This window comes from Muscardinus avellanarius (assembly GCF_963383645.1).
Source record: "Muscardinus avellanarius genome assembly, chromosome: 5".
Classification (NCBI taxonomy): Eukaryota; Metazoa; Chordata; class Mammalia; order Rodentia; family Gliridae; genus Muscardinus; species Muscardinus avellanarius.
Genome location: NC_137790.1, coordinates 104,036,525 through 104,055,718, shown reverse-complemented (window position 1 = coordinate 104,055,718; position 19,194 = coordinate 104,036,525). Strand labels below are relative to the sequence as shown.

The 19,194-nt window shown below is 39.0% G+C and overlaps 1 protein-coding gene across 2 annotated transcripts in view; it reads right to left on the bottom strand.

Moving 5' to 3' along the window:
* Positions 1 to 19,194, bottom strand: part of PLD1 (phospholipase D1) — a gene marked incomplete at both ends in the record, with an annotated part of 113,319 nt that overhangs the window by 16,004 nt on the left and 78,121 nt on the right. For both annotated transcript variants that reach the window (XM_080696738.1, XM_080696739.1), the window contains 2 exons: positions 11,892 to 11,941; positions 15,336 to 15,449. In XM_080696738.1, the coding sequence (XP_080552864.1) occupies positions 11,892 to 11,941; positions 15,336 to 15,449 (164 nt within the window). The remainder of the gene's footprint in view (positions 1 to 11,891; positions 11,942 to 15,335; positions 15,450 to 19,194) is intronic.

Sequence of the window (19,194 nt, the reverse complement as noted above, 5' to 3'; positions counted from 1 at the left end):
CAGATCATTTGGGTATAATTCAGCAGTTCTTTCAGCACAATGAACGTCTGAAACTCCCAGTGGCCAAGCTCATCATGCCTTCCAGGGACTCAGAACGGAGTTCAAAACCAGAAAAGAAATACGCCAGCCTCACGGCCGAGGGTGTAGCAGCGGCGCCATATTGCCAGCAGCAACAGCGAGTTCACCACGCCTGGGTCAGCTCCAGATCTATGTGCACAATAACTGTGAGTGTAACTGCGGCCCCTAAAGGAGAAATCCCTGTACTGCACTCCCTGGGACTTGCATAGCTTTGATAATCTCCTTGGGTGGGATATTTTTCAGTCCAACCCAGTGAAGGAGTAGCTGTGGCAGAGATACCACGCCCTAGTCGCAGCTCCCTGTGGGAAAATGCCCAGCCTGGCACCCCCACAGTCTCGCGCAGCCTCGATTAAATTCCTGGGTATGAGACTTTGTGATACAACCCAGTAAAGGAGTAGTGGCAGATGAGATTACAACAGACTCGAGATACAGAGCACCCTAAGTGAAGTCATAGTGACCCAGGAAAGGCACAAAATTCTGAAATCATGGGAAAGAGGAACAACAATAGAGCAATGAATACCCACAACCCCATATTATCAGAACCTGATAACACAGAAATTCAGAAATCTCCAGAAGATCGAATCAGGAATATAACTGTAGAAATAATATAGGACTTTCAAAAAGAATTTAGAGTCTAAAAGAAATAAATGATGCAATCATTGAAGTAAAGGCATCAATTCAAACTATAAACAATCGATTAGACCACATGGAGAATAGAATCTTACTCCTAGAAGATGATCTCTCCAAAAACGAACGCATAATTTATAACTTAGAAAAATAATCAGACAGCAGGAATCTGACATTGAAGAAATATGGGCCCATTTTAAGACAGCTAACCTAAGAATAATCAGAAAAGAGGAGGGAAAAGACAGTGAAACCAAAGGGATCAACAATCTCTTCAAAGAAATAATAGCAGAAAATTTTCCAAACATAGAGCAAGAGGTTGATACACAGGTCCAGGAAACATATAGAACTCCCTTTAGACAGGATCGGAGAAGAGGTTCCCCTCGCCACATAATTGTCAAAATGACCAATGTGGAAGCCAAGCAGAGAATCTTAAAGGCAACAAAAACAAAGGGCCAAGTGACATTCAGAGGCAAACCAATTAGAATCACTCAAGACTTCCCAAACCAAGTCATGAGAGCCAGAAGGGCTTGGAGTAACATATTCCAAACTCTGAAAGAAAACAACTTCCAGCCAAAAATTTCCTACCCAGCAAAACTTTCTATCAAATTAGATGGGGAAATAAGAAGCTTCCATGACAAACAGAAACTGAAGGAAGTTATGTCTTCAAAACCAGCGCTAGAGAAAATACTCAAAGAGATTAACTCCAAAGAAAGAAACAGGTAATACACACCAGAACCAGAGAAACAAAATTTTTCATCCAGAAGACAACTAAGCAAAGAAGAATATATTCATGTGTTTATAGGTTAAAATCTTTGGAGATTCATTTTTTATTTCAGTCTTTTACCTATTTCTAAGTTGTATTGTTTGCTTTTATTGTTGCTAATAATTAGGATTTCTTTTTGGAATATTAATATACCTTCAGATATATCATTTGGAAATATTTTATCCCATTCTATCAGTAACTTTTAACTCTGTTTACATTGTACAATATTTTTTTTTATTTTTTAGGAAGTTTGTTTATTCTTTTGTTGCCTGTGCCTTTGAAATCATATCCAAGAAATCACTGCCAATTTCAGTGTTGTGAGGTTTTATGACCCAGGTTTTCTTCTAAAAGTTTATAGTCTTAAGATTTACATTTAGGTCTTTTATCTAGTTTGAGTTAATATTTGTATATGTTGTTAGGTTAGGGTCCAATCTTATTATTCTTCATGTAATTATTATTTTTCAACAATATTTAGTGAAAAGATTATTATTTCCTTCACCAAATGTTCTTGGAAACTTTGTCAAAAATAACTTGACCATATATGGAAGAATTTATTTCTAGGCTTTTTATTTTACACCACTGGTTTATATATCTGCCCTAATAGCAGTACTACACTGTTTCAGTTATTATAGCTCTATAAGATTTGAAATCAGAAAATGTACATCTTCTAGCTTTGTTCTTTTTAGAGATTGTTTTGGGTATTTAGAGTTCATATTTCAGGTTAGGATAGACTTTTTCTGAAAAAAAAATATACAATAGTTTTACCTTAAAAAAAAAAAAGAAAAAATATCCTCTGGTAAGAAAGAAAGCAAAAAGAAAGACTGAAATGTTACCTCTAAGTGATCAAAAGTTTGATATCAGACAGATGAATCTGTTATGTGAGATTATCATTGTTAATTTTGATTAAATTGCTATAATATTAGATGTCAACCACCAAGCCAAGCATGGGAAGGAGGGATGGGGAGGGAATGGGGTGGGGATTGATTAGGGGCTAACTGGGCGACATATGCATGTATGTCTACACAAGTTTTTATCCCATTATGATGTATGAATACAGTGCACCAATAAAAATATTTTAAAAAGGAAAAAAAAAGAAATTTAGGGACACTTTCAGCAACCTAGTAAGATCCTGTTTCAAAATAAAAAATAAAAAAGGCTGGGAGTGTAGTGGAGGGAGAATGTCCCGGGGTTCAATCCTCAGCAACACACATAAAAAGCTGAGGCATAAAAGATAATTCAGGATTCAGTGTGACATTTGCTTTTTCTTAGTTGATACCTGCTGCACTTTAAATCAGAAGCAAGCTGTGTCCCCAAAAACCCAACGTACAATTCGTGGCCTGTTTCACACTAAGAAGTCATTAAATTTTACTAACTTTGGGTAAACAAAAATGTTGGTATTTTTTAAACTCTTTCCCCTTAAAATCATTAATATTAAAAACAGCAAGAATTCTTGCTTCTTGACTGAAAGAAAGGGAGATTTCCTTCAGAGCAAGCTGCTCCAGGTTCAGACTATGAAAGGCTTCCTTTCATCTCTCCACATGACAAGAAGAAATGCATTCCCTATCAAACCAATTCATAATTTCAGTGTGGGCATTAGTGCTGGTCACAAGAGCTTGTGGCCTCTCAGTAGCTGTCCTGCATGGGCAAAGTCTGATGCAAAGAATAAAGGGCGGGATAGGGTGTGGTTCCATGATAGAGCATCTGCCTAGTTTGTGTGAAATGCCCTGGGTCCAAACTGCAGGACTGAGAGGAAGGAAGAGGAGGAGGAGGAAAGAAGAAGTGGAGGAGGAGAGAGAAGAGAGAAGGGAAAGAAGGAAGAAGAAGAATCCCTCAGCTGGGCATGTTGGTGTATGCCTGTAATAACAGTAACTGGGAGGCTGAGACAGGATTGTTCAAGGCCACCCTCAGCAACTTAGCCAAGTTACAAACATAAATAAATAAATAGTAAATAAATAAATAAAAGGGTTGAGATGTAGCTCGAAGGTAGAATGCTCTTGGGTTCAATCTCCAGTAGCAAATAATAATAATAATAATAATAATAATAATAATAATAATATATTTTTTGCGGGTCTGGGGATGGAACCCAGGGGCATTTGACCTCCGAGCTACACTTCTTGCTCTATTTCTTATTTTTTATTTTGAGACAGGGTCTCACTAAGCTGCAAAGGACCTCACTAAGTAGCCGAGGCTGTCCATGAACCGCAATCTTCCAGTCAGCCTCACAAATGCTGGGTTTACAAGCGTGCGCCACCACGCCCAGCTCTATTATTATTATCATAACCTCTCGTTTGTAGGTGCCATGACAGTATACCTGCAGAACCAATGATAAAACTGTCTCAAACAAAAAATATTTAACTCTGGTAACAGGACAAATTAATATATAGAAATCAATAACCTTCATACACACAAACAATAACCATTTGGAGAATCACAGACAGAACTCTGTTATGCTGGTCCTTGAGAACATAAGCTACCTAGAGGAAAACTTAACAGGACATGTGCAAAAATTTAGGATGGAAAATTTAAAACACTATCAAGTGTGTAAAACACTATCAAGCATGAGTAAAACTTAAGACACAATTAAGATGCAGGAGTAAAGAAATGGAAACACATCCCTCGTTCGGGGAGAGGACAAGTCAACATGAAAAGGTGTCCACTTTCTCCAGGTTGATGATCTCAATAAAAACATCAGCAAGTGTATAATAGTGTTAGACAACCTGATATTATAGCTCATGTGGAAAGATAAACATGCAAGAGTAACTAGGAAAATTTAAAGAAGAGCTATGAGAAAGCATTAGCCCTATCAAGTATTAACACACACAATACAGTATGTATAATTAAAACCGTGTTATGGGGTGTAGTGGCACAAACCTGTAATCTCAGTACTTGGGAGGCTGAGACAGGAGGATCAAAGGTTCAAGGCCAGCATGGGCTACTTAGTGAGACCCTGACTCCAAATTAAAAATTAAAAAAGAAAAGAGTTGGATCTGTAGATCAGTGTCATAGAGTACTCCTGGGTTCAATGCCTAGTATCACAAACAAAAATAATAATATTAATAATAAATAAATAAAAATAATAAAGAACACTCAGTTTTTTATTTATTCGACATTTTACAAATTTTCAGTAAGTTTTATAAACTAGATAATAGTATTAGATCAATGTTAGTTTCATTTATTTTGATAATTGAACTAGACTTTTTTTTTAAGAGATACTGATGATTGAACCCAGGGGTATCCTACCTCCAAGTTACACCCTCAACTTTTTAATTTTTTTTTAAACAGGGTCTCACTAAGGTCCTGAGGCTGGCCTCGAACCTACAATCCTATTGTCTCAGCCTCCCAAGCACTGGAATGACAGGTGTGGGCCACCAGCCCAACTGAACTACATTTTCTTAACAGAATGTCCTTGTTTTCTCAGAAACACACACATATATTTAGTGGTTCATAAAAAAAGAAACAACCATCACCCGTCAATGGGTCAATCTAGTGAGAGCATAATAAAAGAAAAGTGAGTCAGTCATATGTTGACATTTGGGGAATCAGGTATATGATACTCCTGAAAACACTTTTATAATTCTGGAATTATTTCAAAATAAAAATTTTAAAATGTGTGATACTGACCAGCTGTTAGTGACCTCAAGGTTTTCTACCCCCAAGCTTCAGCCCAGTCCTTTTTATTTTGTACTAAGCTTTGCTAAATTACTGAGTCGCTGAGGCTGGCCTCAAACCTGTGATCCTTCTGTCGCAGCATACCAAATCCCTAGATTACAGGTGTGTGCGCCACTGCTCCCTACTCATAGTGTGTAATTTTCTTTAAAGTACAGGTGTGAGCCAGTCCACAACACGTATCCACTGGGAAAGTATCAATCAGTCAGAAGTCTTCCAGCCCATACCCACTTCCTGTTCATCTAGGCCTATGAATTAAATCCTAAGAAGTAATCAAACCTTTTTTCTCTGTGAAAAAAATGACCCTCAGAATCACAACACCAGTCACAGGATCTAAAAGAAAGATGAAGGCTCCTAACCAGGAAGCGGCTGATTTAAATAAATTAAAGTGTGATGCCGGGCTTGGTGGCGCACGCTTGTAATCTCCGCGCTTGGGAGGCGGAGACAGGAGGATCGAGCAGGTTTGAAGCCAGCCCAGCCGCGCTGGCTTAAGAGACCCTGTTTCCAAATACAAAATAAAATAAAAATAGGTCTAGTAATGTAGCCCAGAGTAGAAGGGCTTCCAGGAACTCCAGTACCACCAAAAATAATAATAATAATAATAAATTAATTAATTAAAGTGTGGCCTGTCAAACACAATGAGCACTGTCTATGCCCTGAAGAAATCCGCTGTGGACTCCATGTGGAAAAAAAGCAAAGAAAATGGAACTAGTTCTTCATTCTGTGAGGAAAACTGGCTCTGCACATAATAAGAACATTATGTGAGCAATGTGAGCTTATGTTACGAGATCTGATGGGGAAACAAGTGTCTTTTGAAAGAATTACAAAAATCAAGGAGTATTTTAAGCATTAGTATAATGCAACAGAGAAAATTTCCACATTGTGTCATGGGGATATTTGAGAATCTGGAGCTGTGTAGGTGCCAGGATACATCTGGGATCGACACCGCTGTATGTGTACCTTGAAAGAAGAGAAGTTCAATACGATAAACGCCTGGTGCTCAGAAAGGCGTTTCATGAAAGAACGTCATTATTATCGGCTTTTGTTACTTAAAAACTTGCAGCATTTGGCATAAATGCAGTTCTAATCCTGACTGAATACCCCTGGCCCTTATATTAAATTAGACTAACTTGGCTGCTAAAATGCTGTAATTCACAGAAATTATAATAGTAAAGAAATACTTTAAACCCAACATTAACTCTCTGAAGAATGGAGTATCAGTTAATTATACACTAATCACTGCTAGATTTCTTCTCAGGAATTTCAACATGTTCTTAGAACCAATTTTGTTATTCTAAATAATTACAACAGTAGAGAACAATATTTCTTTATCCACTTTGAGATTATCTACTTCCTGACTTTATAACCCACTACACATTTACAGAAACAAAACCAGTGACACAACTGTATACCTCAGAGAGGGGATTTATGTAATTAATCTTTTCTTTCTGTGTTGAGAATATGGACCTTTTCCCCACTGAGATACCTTATTTTGACTTGCTCCCAGGGTACCTGGAAATCTTTTCACAAGCAGGCTTATATTTGAAATTGCTACTTGTGTTAACATCCAATTGATTTCCCCCAAATGGCCAGGCCAGAGAAAAGATTCAGAGCCAAAGAAATCATTTCATAAACTAAGTCCAAGACACATTTATGGATGAAGAACTAGATGATAAGCTTGTTATGATTTTTATTTTCCCATATCTTCATTTTTGCATTTTTATGAGCCACTACCAGCTAGCACTGAATGGTTTTCCAATTTTATGAACATATCCTTTATAGATTCATTGGTGTTTCATTTTAAGTCATTAGAAAATAGGAAGAGATAAAACTCTAGTTTTCTGTCTGGAAAACACCTGGAAAATACCTGGAAACTATCTGTTATTGGTCATGTACAGATCTTATGTTTAAAGTTGTTTACTAAAGCTTTGTGGGTTGAGCAAACTATCCATGAAAAACTGCTGAACTTACACCACCAACATATGCATGTGTTTGTATAAAATGTATATGAACTGAAAGCTTAAATCATTATTTTTAGAGCTTTTAAATCATTTAAAAATTCCTAAAACTTAGCCAGGTATGGTGGCCTATGGTGTAAACTCAGTACTTGGAAAAACTGAGACCAGAGGATCACAGGCTAGAGACCAGCCTCAAAAATGTAATAAGACCCTCAGCAACCTAACAAGACCCTTTAAAAAAAATTTTTTTTTTAAGTGGGGCCTGGGGGTGTCACTGGGAGGTAGAATGCCTTTGGGTTCAATCCCCAGTACTGAAAAAAGTATAAACTTTACAAAAAAGTTTATGCCATAAAATTCATCCATTTAAAGTATGTAAATCAGGGCCGGGCGTGGTGGCACACACTTGTAATCCCCGCACTTGGGAGGCTGAGACAAGAGGTTCAAAGCCAGCCTCAGCTACTTAGTGAGGCTCTCAGCAACTTAGTGAGACCCTGTTTCCAAATAAAGTATAAAAATATGTCTGGGAGTATAGCCCAGAAGATGAAAGCCTCTGAGTTCCACCCCCAGGACCACCAAAAAAAATTTAAAAAAAAATAAAAAAAAATAAATAATGCAAATCAGGCTAAGGGTGCAGCTCAGTGGTCAAGTGCTTGCCCAACATGGGTAGGGTCATGGGTTTGACCCCCAGGACTGAAAAAATAAAAATAAAATAATACATATAGTTCAGTAGTTTTTTTTTTAAAGTACACTCACAAATCCATATAACCATCACCATTACCTACCTTTAAGACATCTTTATCATTGCCTCCAAAATCTTATTAGTAATCACTCCCATTTTACACCCTCCCAGATCCTGGAAACCACTAATCAGTGGTTTCTGTCTCTATAGATTTGCCATTTCAAAAAAATGTCAATATGTGGCCTTTTGCACCTGTGTTCTTTCCCTTAATGCAATGTCTTCATGGTTCATCCATATTGCAGATTACATCAGTACATTCCTTTTCATGTCTGCATAAGCCTGTAGAACTATAATGTAGTATATACTGCATTCTGTTTATATGTCCATCAGTTAATGAACATTGGAGTGTTTCCACTTTTTGGATATTCTGAATAATGCTGCTGTGAACTCATGTGCAAGGTTTGTGTCAACATATGTTTTCAGTGCTCCTGAGTATATACTAAAGAGAATTGCTGGGTTATATGGTAACTCCGTATTTATTTTTTGAGGACCTGCCAAACTTTTCCAAATGGCTGTAGCACTTTGCATTCTGGACAGCAGTGTATGAGGGTCCTCCTGTTTCCACATCCTCGCCAATGCTTTATTAGTATCTTAATTATCAAACTGGGTGCAAAGGGGCAAAGTTGTATCTCGTTGTGATTTTGACTTAAATTTCCCTGGTGACTAATGATATTGAACATATTTTCATGTTCATTGGCCACTTATAAATCTATTTTTTAAAATGTCTAGATCTTTTGTCCATTTTAAAAAGAATTATCTATTATTAAATTGTAAGAATTTTTATCTATTCTGAATTCTAGTCCCTTACCAAAAAAATGACTTAAAAACATTTTCTCCCAATCTCTGGGTTATTTCACTTCCTCGGTCGTGTTTAACAGAGTACAAAAGCTCTTGTGTTTGATGAGATACAATTCATCTATTTTTATTTGCTTGCTTGTACTTTGGAGTAAAGTCTAAAAAACCATGGCTTAACCAAGGTCACAGTGATTTATACCTATTTTCTCCTAGGGATGGGAAGCTTTCACTCTTACATGTAGGTTCTCTATCCATTTTGAATTAATTTTTGTATACAGTGAGAGACAGAGCTTCAGCAACACCTTCTTCTCCTTCTTTCTGTTCTTCTTCTTCCTCTTCCTTCTTACATGTGGACTCTAATTGTTCCAACATTACTTGTTGAAAAGACTATTCTTTTCTACCATGCCTGGCTTCATATGAAATTTAAAGGCATATGAAATTTCATAGTATAGCCAAAACAATTATTAGTAAGAAGGACAAATTGGAAGACTTATACTTCTGATTTCAAAACTTACTACAAACCCATATTAAGTAATAAAGATGGTATGCTACTAATATAAGGTTAAACATGTAAATCAATGAAATCAAACTGAGAATTCAGAAATAAACCCTTTTGATTATAATCAATCAAATTTCAACAAAGGTGACAAATCCCAATGGATCATATTTCATAATACTCTTTATATTGTTGATTCTGTTTAGGAATATTTCACGGTGGAATTTTGTGTCTAAGGCATAAGGAATATTAATCCATATCTTCCTTTTCTTATCATAACTTGGGTTTTAGAATCAAGAGAATACTGGACTTATAGAATGAGTTGGGAAGTATTCCTTCCTCCTATGTTTTTTGGGAAAAGTTTGTAAAGAATGGGTTTAGATTTTTGTGGATGACAGGAGTCACCAGCCAAGCCATCTAGACCTGAGATTTTCTTTGTAGACAGACTGTCAATTGCTGAGTCTATCTCTTTACTTGGCTTAGGTCTATTTAGCAATTCAGTTTCATCTGGAATCAGTTTTGGCAGTTTGTGTTTGTAGTGGTTATTTCTGTGTATCAACTTGATTAGGCTAGAGGGTGCCCAGATTAAACATTATTTCTTAGTGTGTCTGTGAGGGAGTTTTGGATAAGATTAGCAGTTTGAATAGGTAGACTCATTAAAGTAAATTGTCCTTCCCATTGTTGGTGGACTTCATACAATCCAATGAGTACCTAAATAGAGCCAAAGGCAGATGAAGGGGGAATTCATTCCTTTTGCTTCCAGCTTTCCTGCTTTGGCCTTGTCTTACTCTTGGATTGGAATTATTACCATTGAGTCACCTATTTCTCAGGCATCTAGACTTGAAATAGAATTATACAACTGACTTACAGGGTCTTCAGCACTGACAGCAGACTGTGGAACTTTTCAGCCCCCAAAAGCATGTGAGCCCATACTCACAATAAATCGTATATATTATGATGTTGCAGTTTCTCCAGATTCAAAAGGTGTCTTTAAGGAATTTCCATCTATTTAGGTTAGCTCTTTGTTAGCATACAACTGTTCACAATATTATAAGTACTTTTGTTTCAAAATACCCCTGTTTCCAAATTTAAAAAGTATAAAATAGGTCTGGGAGTGTAGCCCGGAGGTAGAAGGACTTCCAGGAACCCCAGTATCACCAAAGAAAGAAAGAAAGAAAGGGAGGAAGAAAGAAAGAAAGAAAGAAAGAGAGAGAGAGAGAGAGAGAGAGAGAGAGAGAGAGAGAGAGAGAGAGAGAGAAAGGAAGGATAAGTACATTTATTTATTTATTTATTTATTTATTTATTCATTTTTGCGGGTCTGGGAATGGAACCCAAGGGCATTCGACCTCTGACCTATACCCCCTGCTCTAATTCTTATTTTTTATTTTGAAACAGGGTGTCACTAAGTTGCAGAGGACCTCACTAAATAGCTGAGGCTATCTGCAAACCACCATCTTCTGGTCTTAGCCTCCCAAATGCTGGGATTACAAGAGTGCGCCACCATTCCCCGGGTAGTACTTTTATTTTTATAAGATCTACTATTCTCTTATTTCCTGACTTAGATAATTTGAGTCTTCTCTCTTTTGTACTTAGATGGCCTAGCTAAATATTTATCAATTTTGTTGATCTTTTAAATAAATCTACTTTTGATTTTACTGATTTTCCCTACTGTTTGGGGGTTTAGTTTGCTCTTCTTTGGCTAGTTTCTTAAGTTGCAGAATTAGGAGCAGGCCTGTAATATAAGTATTGGGAGGCTGAGAAAGGAAAATTAAAGATCTAAGTCCAGCCTGGGTAATTTAGTGAGGCCCCCAGTGACTTAGTGTGATTCTGTTTCAGAAGTAAAAATTTTTAAAAAGGGCTGGGGGTATAACATAGAGTTATAATGCCCCTGGGTTCAATCCCTAGGGGGGGGGGAGAGAGAGAGAGAGAGAGAGAAAGAGAGAGAGAGAGAGAGAGGAAGAAGAAGAAGGAAGAAGAAGAAGAAGAAGAAGAAGAAGAAGAAGAAGAAGAAGAAGAAGAAGAAGAAGGAGGAGGAGGAGGAGGAGGAGGAGGAGGAGGAGGAGGAGGAGGAGGAGGAAGAGGAGGAGGAGGAAGAGGAGGAGGAGGAAGATGAGGAGGAGGAGGAATGGTAGGAAGGAAGGAAAGAAGGAAGGAAACTGATTTGGAAAGGTATTACTGTGAATTCTTTTCTTATTTCTTTATCTTTAGGAGAATATTCTGAGAGGTTAAGTCAAATGTTATTAGTGGCAAAATAATTACATATTGAGCTAGTCTTTCTTTGGTAAATACAGGAAAGTATTCCTGGGACTGGCGTGTACCTAAGAGGCAGGAAACGCCTGTAGACCCTGCCTCACTTGTCTTTGAAGCAGGGCTGGCTCCCAGCCTGCCTACCCTCCAGGACTGTGGTGGAGAACATGCAGAGAATACACATATGTGCTCTTTGCTCAGAGCCTTACAAATTCCAGTTATTACTAAAGCAAGTATTATAAATAGATAAATGAGAATCACATAGACATTCTCATTTTTTCATTACCTATGTAATTCAAGTTTTGGTGTCTTCATTTGAACATCGATTTGGCCCATTTAACTAAAATAAATGATTTACCTCAGTGGAGCTTTTTTGGTAGACAAACATTTTGTGAATTGGGTTCTGTAAACATGTTATGAAAATATTCATTGTTACTGATACTTCATCTTTATACCTAATCTTACTGATGCCTTCAGGCTTCATAAAAACAACCAGGAGGAAAAAGAAAAGCAGTTACTTACGCTCTGGTTTTAACTGTCCAAGGATAGAATTTTCTCCTCTGCACATGGTTCTGAAAGCATGAAAAGAAAAAAATTATGGAGGTTTTAAAAGAACCAACTCCAGCTGCAGTCTGTGTTGATAAAGTCCTGGCCCCGGTGAAAGGAAAGCAAGTGCTTCTCTGGGAACGTGCCACACGTATTTTTAAAAGCTAAGAACATGCCGGGTGCGGTGGCACACACCTGTAATCCCAGCACTTAGGAGGCGGAGGCAGTAGGATCGCAGGTTCGAGGCCAGCCTCAGAAATTTAGTAAGACCTTCAGATAATTAGAAAGACCCTGCTTCAATTAGAAAATAAAAATGGAATGGCGGTTTAGCGCAGAGGTAAACACTCCTAGGCTCAATTTCCTAACCAAACACACACAAAAAGAGCCAAGAACCTTCTATGGATATCACTGTTGTGATGTTACTAATGGACAAGAGAGTTTTGAGGTGAATAAATGCAAAAGTTACAAAATTGATGTTGGATTTCAGAAATAGAGGCTATTTCTTTAAAAATGAGTTATGATTCAGGTGCACATGCCTGTAATTCCCATGCTTGGGGAGCTGAGGTAGGAGAATCTCAGGTTTGAAGCCTTGTGCACTATCTTAGAGAGAGACCTGGTTTCAAAGTGAAGAAAAAAAAAAGAGCTAGGGGTATAGCTCAATGGTAGAGTACCCCAAAGAAAAAAGAAAAGATGGCTTATGAGTGAACTTTCCCTCTTAAAAAATATCTGGTAGCCTGGTGTGTTAGTGCACACTTGTAATCCCAGCACTTGGGAGGCTGAGACAGGAGGATAGCAGGTTTGAGAACTGCCTCAGCAAGTAGTGAGATTCTCATCAACCTAGAAAAACCCTGTTTCAAAATAAAAATAAAAAATAGGGCTGGGGATATAGCTCAGACATAGAATGCCCCTGGGTTCAATCCCCAGTACCACACACACACACACACACACACACACACACACACACACACACCTGGTATCAGAAAAGATAACTTTTAAAAATGCTTCCAATCGCCAGGCGTGGTGATGCACGCTTGTAATCCCCGCGCTTGGGAGGCGGAGACAGGAGGGTCTTGCAGGTTCAAAGCCAGCCATGCTGGCTTAAGAGACCCTGTATCCAAATAAAAATATAAAATAGGTCTGGGAGTGTAGCCCAGAGGTAAAAGGGCTCCCAGGAACCCCAGTACCACCAAAATAAACAAATAAATAAAATAAATAAATAAAAATGCTTCTATACATAAAAATTCTTACTAAGCCAGGCGAGGTGGCACATGCTCGTAATCCCAGCATTTGGGAGGCTGAAACTGGAGGACTGTGATTCACCGACAGCCTCAGCTACTTAGTGAGGCCCTCCGCAACTTAGTGAGACCCTGTTTCAAAATAAAGAATTAAAAATAGGGGTGGGGGTGTAGCTCAGAGGTAGAATGCCCCTGGGTTCCATCCCCAGACCCGCAAAAAAAAACAAATTAACAAAAAAAAAAAAAAACCTTACAAAATCATATTCCTCTCTAAGGTAAAAAGGGTAAACACTTGGCCAAATAATTCAGGAATTAAGCAAAGGGTTATACCAGTCATCTTTCTAAAGTCAGAAACCCCACTAAAAGTGAAAAACATATAGACCTAACTGACTCTGCTAATGCTTTTATTTCCCAAGACTCTGATAATAGTTGGTGACTTATAAAGATCGATAAAAACCAAAAATTCTACGCTCCATCTGCTTGCTCTATGAAAGTAATTAAAAATGCAGTTATGCCCGGGAAATGCAAATATAATTAAAGACGATGCCAGCAAATAGAGATGTTTTTGCATAATAAAAGGTTAGAGTTTGGATTGCTGAACAAAAGCCAAATATGTATTACATTTAGCTGGTTCAAACTCAAGAAAACAGTCATAGGAAATAATTACAACTGACAATATTCCAAAAATAATATCAGAGAGGCAAATGAAGCAAGTAAAATCCAATTAAACATTGTGTCAGTGACTTAACACTTGAAGAGGTTTATGTGTCATGCTGTAAATCAGATAACACTAGAAATGGGCAAGTCTTCAGTCCAAGTATAATAAACCAAAGTACAAAGTTCTTCCATATTGTAACTAGGCAAAATAACCCTGGGGGAAACAGACAAACAAAAACATCTTTACTTGAAACCCTGGCAGGCAGACAGATAGAAGCTTAAAATCTCAGTGAAAGGCATTTTAACAAACAGTCCCACACTTGTGTCACACTTCGGCTGCACCTGTGCCGAGCAGGAGCGCTCCGGGCCGGAACCCCAGGCCCTGCGCTGACTGCAGAGGCCCTGAGCCCTTCTCAAATGTACAAACGCAGGGTCCTGTGTAAAGTCGTATTTGCTCCCCCCTGCCCCTAAAAATGGTTGATTGGGAAGCTGAGAAAATACAAGTGGTTTGGAAAAACAAGAGCAAACAAAAGCAAGGACAAAAAAAGAACGTGATTCTAGGATGGGGCTTTCTTGCATCTCGGGTCAGAACTTACAACTGGGAACCAGACCCCTGCCCTTGCCTGTCCGCCAACCTGTTCGCTCCCTTCTCCCTGCCCGAGTGCCCCAGGAAGATCAGGGGTGACTCTCTACCACCTCCCAACCCTCTCAGCACCCCGCTGCCAGCCCACAGTCTCAGAGAAAACCCACTGGGCCTTTTGAGTGGATAGGGAAACTCAGACTTTCAAAACCTCAAGCACAGGACTCACCACTTTCCCTTGAATTCTAACAAGGATGGGGTAGGGAAAACAGAATTAAAATTCTACAAGACATGACTCATTTGATTTCTCCCTCTCTCTCTTTTTATTGCCACTGGATATTTAACTTAGGGACATTTTTATCTCTGACCTATACCCCCAACCTTTTTTATTTTTTATTTTGAAACAAGGTCTCACTTGTAATCCTCCTATCTCAGCCTCCCAAGTACTTGGATTACAGGCATGCACCACCATGACCAGCTGGAAATATTATTTTTTAAGAGACGTTATTATTACCAATCTTCTTGGAGAACTTTTCTACCTAAAGAATCATAACCACATGTACTTAAATCATATCACTTTAATCATGTAATCTATTTGGCTTTTTCTACTTACTTAAAAAATAGGAAAAGCTTACTTTCTATTCAGTGGCTTAAAAATCATTTAAGCTAATGTTACATATATTAGCAAGATTCTATCATATATATGATGACGAATAGACAGGCAAAACAATATTTCAGTTCTTTAATACTTAACATGCATCCTAAGCCCGCCATTTATGATATTAGGCTCCATTTAATTTTTTACAAATAGTAAATAGGCTAAGATTCAAAATTAAAATCTCTTGAGTTCAACACCACAGTAAGCAAATGTGTAGAAACACCACCATCCCCCCCCCCAGCCCCCGTGCATGACGGAGAGAAGGCTCACGGCACTCTCCACGTGGGCACCTGTAGTTGAAGTGCATGATGGCCTGCAGAGCATTCCCACCACCAGTCGAAATGTCTCCTTCAAAGCCTGGCAGAAGCGGTATCACCACGTACACCCGGTATCTCTGGCCTTCCCTGCAAAAGTCAGATGCACAGAAATTCAGCAACAAACAAAACTAGTTTCAGCTTAAAATGACAGCCAGAGAGTTCACATGGTCTGAGGGATGGAGCAAAGAGCTTCTATACATCTCAAAGCTCCGGAGGCTGCTGGGCTGGAGTCCAGGGACGGCTTCCAGGACACTGGCTCACAACAAGAACAGCCAGTTGAATTTGGCAGTGTAGTGGGGACTATGCCCATCTCTCTCTACAGCATAGTCCTTTATAGGGCAAAATCTGTTGCAAAAAACAGGCTTGCTTGGATCCCATGGAAGTGGGGTGTGAAGGATGAATTGTAACAAAGCTTTGATAAAGGTGTTATCTTAATTGTCATGAGTATAACATCACATCAGCAGCATCTGGCTCAGAGCCTGGTAAACAGGAGGTGTTCCATTCACAGCTGTCAAGAAACGGAATATCCCACAGCCCTGATCTCAGGGGGCAAAAGGACACAGTGGATTCAGTATATTTCCTAATATAAAAATTATCATTGCTTAGGAACTCTGAGGTGTTAGCTGCAAAATGTTACCCTGGGCTCTTTAAGAATTTGGAGCAACTCGCCAGGCATGGTGGCACATGCCTGTAATCTCAGTGCTTGGGAGGCTGAGATAGGAGGATCGCAGGTTTGCAGCCAGCCTCAGCAATTTAGCTAGGCCCTCCCCAACTTGGTGAGACCTTGTTTCAAAATAAAAAATAAAATGTAGCCGGGCATGGTGGCGCAGGCCTGTAATCCCAGCGCTTGGGAGGCAGAGACAGGAGGATCAGGTAGGTTCGAAGCCAGCCGCGCACGCTGGCTTAGGAGACCCTGTTTCCAAATAAAAATTTAAAACTAGGTCTGGGAGTGTAGCCTGGAGGTAGAAGGGCTTCCAGGAACCCCAGTACCACCAAATAAATAAATAAATAAATAAATAAATAAATAAATAAATAAAATGTAGGGCAGGGGGTATAGCTCGGCAGTAGAATGTGCCTGGGTTCCATCCCCAGGCCCACAAAAATAAATACATAAATAAATACATAAATACTATGAATATAGCTTGGAAATAGAATGTCCCTGGGTTTAATCCCCAGTATCTCTCTGTCTCTGTCTCTGTCTCTGACACACACACACACACACACACACACACACACACACACACACACATACACACACACGAAGAGTTTGGAGTAACTAAATTAAAAGAGAAAATGTAGCTCTCTGTAATCTGTATCCAGAAATTCAGAAATTCGGAAAATTCCATTCTAATAGGTACCAATTATTCGAATCCCCAAACTGTTAAAGTCCTGGTGTCCATTTATGAGAAGAGAAACCTTAGAAATAAATACAGTATCCCCTGCTGTCAACCAATCTTGCCAGTATGACAGAGAGGTTTATATTCACTGATTAATTTTCAAGTCTAATTCTATTTAAACATTTTATGATTCTTAGTTTCTAAAGCTGATTTTCTTCTGAACAACGAAATGTTTCTTTCATGTGAAAACCCTTAGCCCTCTGGGGGTTCTGATCTCGGTCTGCTGTCCCTGAATGCGCGTGCGCGACCAGGGCGTGTGGGACTGGCCGAAGGAGCACCAGCGGCTGGGCCAGTGCGGGAACGAGGAATCTCACGCAGGCTGCTGCAATGGCGTGGGCTAATCACTAGATGGCAAACTTAGTTTGAGTTGGAAAGAAAACATGAAAAACAAAACAAACCAAAAAAGTAAGCTGTCCAAGTTTTCTGCTTGATAAGGTTAAGAGGCACAAATGGTAAACAGGATGGTGGAAAACAAAATGAGGAATAACTACGCTATTTTCCATAGCCAGCACTCAAGCATCCAAGAAGCCAAGTGAGGCTTTTGGGAATTGACACCATTTGACCTCAGCTGCCTTTCCAGAATCATCCTCCAGTCCTCCATCCCCACACACCAGCGATGGGAGACCATGACCTCTGCTCCGAGGGAACCGCCCTACTAATGAGACTCAGCTCCGCAGCTCTTAGCCTTGAAGGAACCCTGCTTCTTCCAGGCCACGCTGGAGGCTAACGGCTGCCTTCAGAATTGGGCTACTCCAGCCTGTGCAGGGCCAGCCTCACAGAAGAATGATATGAGCCAGACATGGTGTCACACACCTGTAACCTAAGACTTGGGAGGCTGAAGGGGGGAACTGCAGGCTTGAGGCCAGTTTCAGCAATTTAGCAAGACTCTTGTTAACTTAGTGAGACCCTGTTTCAAAATTTTAAAAAGTTCTGGGATACAGCTCAGGGTAGAACACACTCCTGGGGTCAATCCCCAGTACCAAAAAAAAAAAAAAAAAAAAGTGATACAGCATCAGCTGCCTAGGCCCCGGGCTAAGCTCCTTTCCCGCATATCTTTCTGTTTGGAGCATTGCCCATGAGAGGAGCACTTGATACTGTTTGCCTTTGGAGGACAAGGAAGAAAGTTTCTGGGAAGATTCTGGGAGAAAAAGGTTAAGCTTCATGGAATATTTTTTACCTTAAAATTAATTACATTTTATTCAAAGTTCCTATTGTGATAAAATATATAAAAATTTGCTGCTTTTTTCCCTTTTTAAGCACATAAATCAGTCCATTCATTGCACTCACAATGTTGCACAACCATCACAATCATTTCCAAAACGTTATCATCATCCCAAACAGAAATCTTGTGACTATTCAGTGATAGTTCCCCCATTTCCCCTGCCCATGTCGAATCTCCTTCTTACGTCATCAATTTGCCTATTCCAGATTTTGCATTAAGAGTGGAATCACTGTTGACCTTTTGGTCTGATATATTTCACCTCGCTTAACCTCCTTCAGGTTCATCTGCACGGCAGCACGTGTCGGTATTCTTTTGCTTTTCATGCTGGAATGGTATTCTGTGCTGCGTGTACGCCATGAGCACCCACGATGGCACCTGGGTCATCGCCGCCTTCCGGCTTTGTAAATAACGCTGCTACCAACATTGGCACACAGTATCCGAGTCCACTTTTAGTTCTTTTCAGAATGTATATTGGGTCATATGGTTATTCTATATTCTGCATTTTGTGGAACCAGCAAATAAGTGACACTTTCCAGTTAGTAAAATATGCAGGTAGTAAAAAATTAAGACATAGAAAAGTGCGCAGTAAAAAGAAATTCTCCTTGCCCTGATTTTTTCCTGTGAGAGCAATTGTTAGGAATTTCCTCCATTTTTTTTTTAGAAATAGCTATAAATTAAACATTACACTAATGTTAAAATACTATAAACACTTTTCTGAAGTGCATTTTTATCCTTTTAACAATATCTTGGGCCTATTTCCACATCAAAACATAGAGAATTACATTTTAATAACAAGAACATAGATAGCAGATACCATATATCTGTACCTTAATATCTAAGCCAGTTCTCTATCAATAGGCATCTGAATTATTTCTAGTTTTGCCCTATTTTGAATTATATACATATATACACACATATATATATGTGTGTATGTATATATATCCCCACAAACCACATGTTATTTTTCACATTTCTTGGGAAAATCTTAGAAATGGTATTGCTGGTTTTTACACTAAATCCTTGTGATACTGCTTGTAAGATGGTTTCATTTTATTCTTGTATTTCGTGTGTGTGTGTGTGTGTGTGTGTGTGTGTGTGTGTGTGTATGGTAATGGGGATGGGGATGGAACCCAGGGGCCTTCTACCTCCAAGCTACACCCCCAGCCATATTTTTTTATTCTTTATTCAGAAGCAGGGTCTCACTGAGTTGCAA